Source organism: Clupea harengus, chromosome 9 (assembly GCF_900700415.2).
Source record: "Clupea harengus chromosome 9, Ch_v2.0.2, whole genome shotgun sequence".
Lineage (NCBI taxonomy): Eukaryota > Metazoa > Chordata > Actinopteri > Clupeiformes > Clupeidae > Clupea > Clupea harengus.
In genome coordinates this window covers 5,976,984-5,985,763 of record NC_045160.1, presented here as the reverse complement: position 1 = coordinate 5,985,763, position 8,780 = coordinate 5,976,984, and the positions used below count along the sequence as shown (strand labels likewise).

General features: G+C 43.6%; 1 protein-coding gene across 7 annotated transcripts in view; it reads right to left on the bottom strand.

Moving 5' to 3' along the window:
• Positions 1 to 5,379, bottom strand: part of mecom (MDS1 and EVI1 complex locus) — a 159,710-nt gene extending 154,331 nt beyond the window's left edge. For all 7 annotated transcript variants that reach the window (XM_031573160.2, XM_031573161.2, XM_031573163.2 and 4 more), the window contains exon 1: positions 4,202 to 5,379. In XM_031573160.2, coding sequence (XP_031429020.1) covers positions 4,202 to 4,238 — 37 coding nt within the window. In that variant the 5' untranslated portion in view covers positions 4,239 to 5,379. The remainder of the gene's footprint in view (positions 1 to 4,201) is intronic.
• Positions 5,380 to 8,780: the final 3,401 nt, after the last annotated feature.

Sequence of the window (8,780 nt, the reverse complement as noted above, 5' to 3'; positions counted from 1 at the left end):
GCAGGGAAACGGGGCTTGAGGACCGAAACCGCTCGCGAGGGGAGTGTGAATGCGCACGGGGGCACAAGCGAGCGTCTTTCACACACGCTTCACTCACGCGGAATGTGGCATTGTTGCTCAGCGAAGCTGTTGCTTTCTTTGCCTTTGTCGCGCTGATGTTTCGTTGTTTAGACACTTTGCATTGAAATCGAGTTAAATCAAAGTCAAAACAAAGACACGGCATGAAACTGATAAAACTATTATAGCCTATGGGCGCTCAAGCGTTGCTACAGATTTGCTGGGTGTCCATGCATCTTCATAATAGTTCTTTTGGTGTAAATCCATCAAGGCCAATTCTCGTAAAGAAAAAGAAGAGCAGACACGCTTTTCTCTTCATAATGATTTGGTCTACATGTAGAGCAAATAACGTATAGGCCAACTGATGACCAACAACGCTTCGTTTTTATGCTGTTGATAATTATCCGATTTTGGCTATACAAGGATACTTTTATGAACAAACGAGGAGAAATAAAACTCTTAAATCGACTGTGATTCCTACATTCTACAAATGCTCTCCCACTCAGTATGGGAGGACAAAACTATATCGAGTTCAACTCTAAACCTGCGATGCCAAGCAGAGCAGAGAGCAGACCTGTGGCTAGGTGTGTTTTCTGTGTCTGAGCGAATGTTCTTCTGTGTTCTTGATTAATCATACCTTTATCTGGATGCAACTACGCAGATCTTCGCGTCATTCTGGACACACTTGACCGCCAACCGGAAGCTGCTTCTGCGCAACACCTCTTTATAGGCTAACATCTCTGGACCACTTTGGATGAGAGAAAGTTTTCATTCTGGAGTGAAGTCCGTGTATTCAGATGGGCCTTCCGACCTTTCAGATGACATAGGTAGACAGAATAGGGGCCAGTACAAACAAATATTTTGTAATATTATAAGATAAGACTTGGACCTACTCTTTCACTCTTTTACACGAACACAAGGATTGGCTACCATCTTAGTATCATTGAGCCAGCCCAGACCGACTTGCAAACAAAGCACAGACAAACAGACACACAGACAGACACACCATTTTGGAATCACCTTCTACCACCTCTCCTCTCCAATCCGCAGGCTGCGTTTTATTACCCTACTGCCATTCACACATCACCCCACACAAGCTCCGACGAGCGCAACAGAAACACAGGCCACTGCGGTGAACTTGGCGGCCACAGCTCGCGTTTCTTTATCTCCTCTTGCGCACCGGCGACACACTGAACGCGTTTACCGGCAGGCAGGGAGGCATACTGTTATGAGGGGTCTGGGAATTTGAATACTCAATGTTGACATTGTGTAGTGCCTGGCCCAGAGCCAGAGCCAGAGCTGAGCGGGTCTCAAGAGAACGTCCGGAACATTCTCTCCTATTCAGTTAATAGGTAGAAATCTTCTCCTTACATCTAGGATAAATAATAATCTTTAAATACGCCTCAAATTATCCACATTCTCAGAGACCAGCCTAAGTAATGACTGCGAGTTCTGCCCTGGCCAATTCCTTGCTTTCCTCTGATTTTATTTTTAGCTGTACGTGATGGCGAGGATTTGGAATCCTAAACCTCTTTTGGACTACAGTTAATATTTCTCGAGAGAGGAAACATTTTTCTCTCTCTCTCCTCTCTCTCTAAGCCTCTGTTGTATGTGCTCGCAATGGCATTAGCCAAATTATCCCGATAATTGAAAAATATGCATATCAGTTCTCATTCACCCGTGGCCTGTGCATGACTCTATTGTGTGCGATCTTGGCATTGTGGCCAGACCGACACAATGCGCTGCAGCCCGGGAGCGGCGCTGCGGTTTGGGGAGAAATGGTGCTCGGAATAAGCAAAGGGCCAGGGGGACCAAAAGACGCACAGCAAGGTCGAGCCCGATGAACGGAGCTTCCTCCATCTCCTCTGCGACACCTTTAAAGCATCATCCAAGACCGCACTTCTCGAAGAGGCACACTTTTGCTGTATGAATGGTCAGAGATCAGTCATGGTAAGGGAAACTGACAAAAATGAACAAAAGGGATACATTTTCCGCACTAGGGCCCGCACTTACATCCAACTCATGCTCAATTATCAGGTACACTCATTAAAACGTCCATTTGAACGACATCGAAAAACTTGGTAGCTTATAATCAGAGCAGCAGAATAGAGAGTAAATGAAAATAAGGACCAATAGAGATGGCTGGAGTGACTTTGTGTAATACATGCTCCCTTCCTTCCCATGGGTTGGGATGTTAGCATTTGATCTTTGGCCGAAGCAGAAGTTAAATAAGTGTGAATATTTGATCAACTGTGCACAGCATAAGAATAGTTTTGTGAATGTGTGTGTGTGTGTGTGTGTGAGAGAGAGAGACAGATGGAGAGAGGGAAAGAAAGAGAGAGAGAGAGAGAGAGAGAGAGAGAGAGAGAGAGAGAGAGAGAGAGCAATTTATATAGGAGTTTTTACTACACTGACTGGAGGCACTTGACAGCTGTGGCATCCCATACCTGACACATCAACCCTTCTCCCTTCGACTCCACCTCCACCCCCCCAACACACACACACACACACACACACACACACACACACACACACACACACACACACACACACACACACACACACACACACACACACACACACAGAAAGAGAGACACACACTTCTTAAAACTAATTTCTCTATAACCTTATATAACTCTACCTATAACCCATTACACACCCATTGTGTGACAATTTATTGACTGTGAAAATTTAGTGTCTTCAATATATTTGTTTTTATTGGACAGGAATCACAAAGAATTGGCGGTATCAGCTCACAGATTTAAAGTCTGAATTAAAGCAAAAATGAATATAACAAAAATAACATTTCACCTTTTGCGTACATGCTCACAGTCAGCTGTATTTAGCCTTAGAAAAAGACAGAGGGGTGGGGTGAGAGATGGAAAAGGATCTAAAATTGTCATATATTTAGATAGGCGGAAACCACAATAAGAAACTTTATTGGCGCAAACGGCTAGAGGAGAGAATTACCCCCACATCGCTGTGAGTTGGCTGCCCGCGGTGCGACAATGGGGGACGAATGGCTTGCAGACCTGAGCATAATTAATTTGATACAAGCATTACCAATGGAAGGGAAATAAAAACTTATTTGTCAGGACTTGATGTTCAAAACGGCCTAGATTGGCGTGGCATGGCATGAGAAAAACACACGCCACGATGTCAAACAACACTTCAGAAGATAGCTTGAGGCAGAGCTGCATCAAGAAGCCCTGATTACCTCTCACTGCCGGTAATAATATCACAAACCAAACACACGCGAGCACGCGCGCACACACACACACACACACACACAAACAAACAAATCAAACATTTCTCTAGGGCACAGTGATTTCGTGTGGTCTGTGACCAGATTAAGTCACTTGTTGCGCGTCAGCAGTGATGTTTAAATTTGATTTAAAGAGAGAAATTAAAACAGATGTAATAAGGCAGTGTAGATAACACGGAGGCAAACGCGTGATTTGTTTAGGCTACACTTTGAAAAATTCACTCCAGTGTGGCAATTCGTTCTGAGCTCGAGGGGGTTTTGACAGTTATTCTAGCGAATGTCAGTAGCAAGCTGCATGTTTATATTGAGACTTGGCTTTGTGTTGTCGTCTTGCTTTTTCGTTGTCAATTTCACGCCAGACCTGCCAATGTTACCGTCTCAAATTAGAATGACTCTACTCCTGGAGCTCCTCGAAACTACGTTCGCGAAAACGGACAGAGCTTCACAGGGCGAAGGAGCTCACCCAAACTCGACTCCCGGTAAACTGCAAGAACTCCCTACAACTTTCCACCACCACCAGCGCACCTTAATGTTTTTTGCGTGGCTCAATAAAAGTGCAAGAAATTGCCAATGCTTGCATGAGACTGGGTGAGTGAGTGAGAGAGTGAGAGAGTGAGTGATTTTAAGCGTGCGTGAGTGTGTGTGCGTGACTTTGTGCTTCACGCCGCAACGTAACATACGGCAGTAGTCCGAAAGCCCGATTCAGACTTGTTTCAACAATGCCTTAAAGTAGCGCTACACTGCAGGCAAGTTACCGCTGACAAAACCCCTAACAGCGAAGGTTGTTGCCTTTTAAGTGCCGACAGTGCCTAGAATTGAGACCCACATGCACAAGATGGCAGATTGAAAATGGAAAAGAAAGGGGATATTTGGACCTACCCGTGGCCAGCTTCCGAGCCCTGCCTTTGGACCTCATGGTGCCGGCTCTTTCGGCGCGGGGTTGGTTTGTTTGAGTATGTATTTTTTTTCTTCTTGGATCCTTTTTCCTCCTTTTTGTTTTTTTTTCTCCTATGTCCTTCTTTACTCTCTCTGATTCTCAATCCGGACTCGCTATCTCTCCAGCATTGTCAGTTTGGACACCTTCGCACATGCGCACAGCCCCCCCTCCTCAAACTGGCAGGCGCCGCCAAAAAAGTTTGCACCGATTTATCACACTCGCTATTACTGATCTTGTCAGATGGCAATCGCTGCGAGATCCCTCTTTTCGGTGTCAGATCTTCAAAGATCACTGAGCGCGAGTCGAAGCCGTCCGCGACCCCCGGGTCCACGAGCAAACCGAAGACATTAATTATAATGGAGCGCTCTGGAGGCTCAAGCACGCTGGACTTTCATCCATTTCAATTGAAACGCATTAATCATTGTTCGGGCAAACTAACCAGATGTAAAAAATCTGTTTTATTAAAGTTTTATACATTTTAATTGTGATTTGACCATCATTATGAATAATCCCGATTGAATGAAAACTGAAAGTGCACACCCCACTCACACACCTCTCTCTATTCCCTCTCCGGCGCGTGTGCAGTCAGAGCCGAGAGGTCTTGTGATTTTTTTTTTACTTTCCTCTTTTTGGCAGCAGTGACAATTATTAATCTGTTAAGTAGCAACCCCGAATTAATGCCCATTGCCGTGCGGCACGCAGCGGCTCCATTACTCGCGGGCTAAATTGCAATCCCCCGAAATGTCCCTGGATCCTAATAAATGATCTTTCAGCGTTTAAAACAGCGCTCTAATAAGGTGTGATAATCGGAGGTGGGAAAAAGTGCTTCATGGGGAAAACGCTTGATGAATGAGTCACGGCTGGGTGATGCCTCTCTCCGCCCGCGAAAGTGCGTGAGAAATGTCCCGCACAGCGTTGAAAGTAAACAAAAAAACGTACAGCATCTTCTGCATTCATCATTTATATACAAAAACGGCTGAATAATTTGAGACACAACCTCACATTTTTGCTCTTGTTCTTTGTATTATTATTATTTAATTGTTGTTATTATTATCGTTATTATTAGTAGTATTATTATTTGCTGTTATTATTAGTTGCATTTTTCGTAATTTCAGCAGTCCAAGTGAGTGACTTTATTAGTCACTGAGGGTCTTTAAGTTAAATGCTCATTAATTAGGGCCGTGTGACATCATGTTGACCTTGCCCGTGAACCTCTTAGGGGGTCGCGTGCCCTGTGCGGTGTAGCCCATCGATTCAAAAGTATTTTCAAAAGGACTCAATAACGTCATGACATCATCACGCCTGGATGGAGCCGAGGGAGGTCCTAGTGGACACCCCTTTTCTTTAAACTGTTTCTACAATATCCACTGAAAGAAAACAATACAGTTTTTCTTATTAGATTATTTCTTGCTGGTAGCCCTTAGTCTTATCCACAGTCTTCTGAACTCTTGTATTCTTCAATTGCTGTTGGAGTGGACCTGCTCTTGAGGCACTGCCCTCAATGAGACCTCATGTGATCAAAATAAGAAGGTGCAGCCTCTCAGGTTTAGTGATATCTAGTTAAGGCCCTATATACTGTATTAAGCAAACTGTTGAAGAATCTCAGTGTTTTTTTCTTCTTCATTCATTCTAGTCGGCCCATTATGTAAATTATACAACTTTTCTCGTAACACGTGTGTCTTTCTGGAGTTTGTTCTGACTTGTAATTTGACGTGTATAATTCTGACGTGTCTTGGAGTCATGCCCCGCAAATGGACAGTCAGAAGCCAATGGTGCCTGATTTCTTTAAAAAAAATACAGAAATGTGCATCGTTGAACAGACTCAGCTGCCGTCTCCCCTTGTCTTTCTATGTTGTGTCAAACCGAAAGAGAAAAAAAAAGGATATGAACGAGTTCCACTGCCACGGCTCGAGGCTGGCAGTACAGTACGGGGCGCGTGCTGCAGGGCTCCGCCACCGCGCTCCAATTTGCCTAAATGGAAGAGGAGGTATTTCATTCATTCCCTCGATTATTCCTCGCTATAACTCAACTGTACCCCTCCCCTCCCATCACACACACGCTATTCTGAAAACACATGATGTTCACCCCGACCCCAATGGCTTAGAATCGAGACACCGGTGCAAGTCGAGAGTATCATGGGCTGAACCTGAGGGATGTAATTACGAGATATTAATTGGGTTCAGGGCCCTTGGTGGCACCGCTAAATTATTAGCCCATCCCAGGGTTTAAAATGAACCCTACCAAACAGAAGGGGCACGCAATTTACACTGTACCATTATTATCTTTACCTAATTATATTCATTACTTGTTTTGCGAGTCTGGGTTGGCTACTATTAATAACAGTCATAAAACATTTGTGTGTGAGTGTGTGTGTGTAGTCTATCTCTGTACATCACCCTCATGTTCTACGGGGCGGTGCTGCAAGGGTTAAAATAAAAACATAATTTGTAAACTCGGGGGGCTCTCGAGCCAGACCGAGAGTGAAAAGAGAGCCTGGAGGCGCAAGGAAATTACGCCGCGCCCGCGTGACCTTTGCGCGAGGTAATCAATCAAGTGATCAACGGGGATATTTCTCATCGGGCCACGTCCAGCCAGGCACTCCTCAAACTCTCACACAACCAGACGATGACCAAAACATAGATGTTGTAGGATTACCTAACAATAACCTAAATAAATTGATATTTTAATGTCTTTATTATAGGTTTTAAAATTTAAAATTAATATATATATATATATATACAAAGGCGTCTTCTAAATACTATAACCACATATGAAGAAAAAATACCTGTTCATTTGTTTTCATAAAAGAAAACACAAAATCATCTTATTGTTTGAAAGCACTAAATATTTTCAATTGGCCTAGCACTTGATAACGTATTATCCTGTTCTTTATAAAATTTTCAGAAGCTGCAATAAAACAATAAAATAAAACCATGGCTTGACTAACAGTAGCTTAGTGCTGCAACTTATTATAATTTTTAACAGTATGTACACTCCTACAGTCTGAATGTAAGTGGTTCTGTCACATCCTTTCACATTTGGGGAAAAAATGTCCCGCCAAGAACATTCAAGAGAGCAATTCTACACTAACTTCGTTTTTACGACCGTTCTTTCACCCCAGCTATTTAATTAATATAATTATATTGGCATCATTTCCTGCCATTATTCAATTGTTCATAATTCATAATGTCTGAAGTGAAAATATTGTGTCAGGAGACTGAGCAGGATCCCGGGACCGCAGCCCAGCCACGGCGAGTGAACGAACAAGCATACTCCAGCAAGAGGGTGCCCCTCTCTGGAGAACCAAGAGAGAGAAGACCCGTGAACAGGCACATTTTAACCAGCCGAGGGAACTGCCAACAGACCGCTGCCCCTCCAGCTTGCACTCTCCCTCTCCCTTTCTCTCTCACTGCTTTCCCTTTCTCCTCCCCTGCGCTCCCTCTCCGTCTCTCCTGCCTGTTCGTTTGAAACAAGCGGAAACATTCCGAAAACCGCATCGCTGTGGTCACAGGCAAAGTACATACAGCTCATATAATACTTATTAGGGTTTTTACTCCAGAAAGCAGAAATCATCTCTGGTCGCTGACCACTGTTTACTTTTCAACCGAGGTTCGATATTAAAGTGTCGAGCGCACATCCAAGTGCCATCAGCTGTGATATTCTGGAGAATTTGCCGAGCGCATTTAGCCGACACTTTTTCTTTCGTGCTACTCCGCTTCCAGTATTAACATATGTGTTCAGTTTTTAAACAATTAAAGGCATGCAAGGGAACTCAAATGCAGAGCGACGTAACTGTGTTCAACATATTCCACAAAAACAGTTGAAGCATAGTATCATTTAGTGTAGCCGTGGAAAAATGTAACGAGTTTTAATTCAATATTAAAATACTGACTATTGACCTGTCAACACAACTTCTGGTAAAATGTTTAAGACGTGGATTAGAATATGCTAAAATAAAGATGTAGGTTCAAATGAATAAGTAAGCCATACAAAAAAAAATCTAAATTCTCTGATGTAGTTCCATTGTAAAAAGAGACATATTTTAAATTTGTCATATTTCTGCAACTTTCTGTTACTCCAGCAGCCTTAGACAGTCTGGCATGCACAGGGTTTATTGTATCTGAGCTTCAGTCGCGGGGAAAATGGGATGGGATTGCGTGCTGCTCGATTTTTGAATAGATGAGTGAAGCCGCCGGCTCGTTGGAGCAGAAAAGATGCCAAGCCGGGACGCCACATGCAGCGGTCTCCTGGTGAGAGCATTCGACTCCCATTAACGTTCTCACATCATGAGGCATGATTCTGATGAACCAGAGACTGGACGAGGAGCATTGCATCGGTAATAACAGTCCTTTCCGAATAACTCATAAATCCTCGTCACTGACTGACTGGAAGAATTCAACCTCCCTATTTTGAAGTTATACAGTGGCGTTTTAGATGCACGTACGTGGGCCTATGCCACCGAATATGTTTTAAAACATTAAAAATGACACTGAGAAGAAAGTGGCATTGTGCACGCCTTCC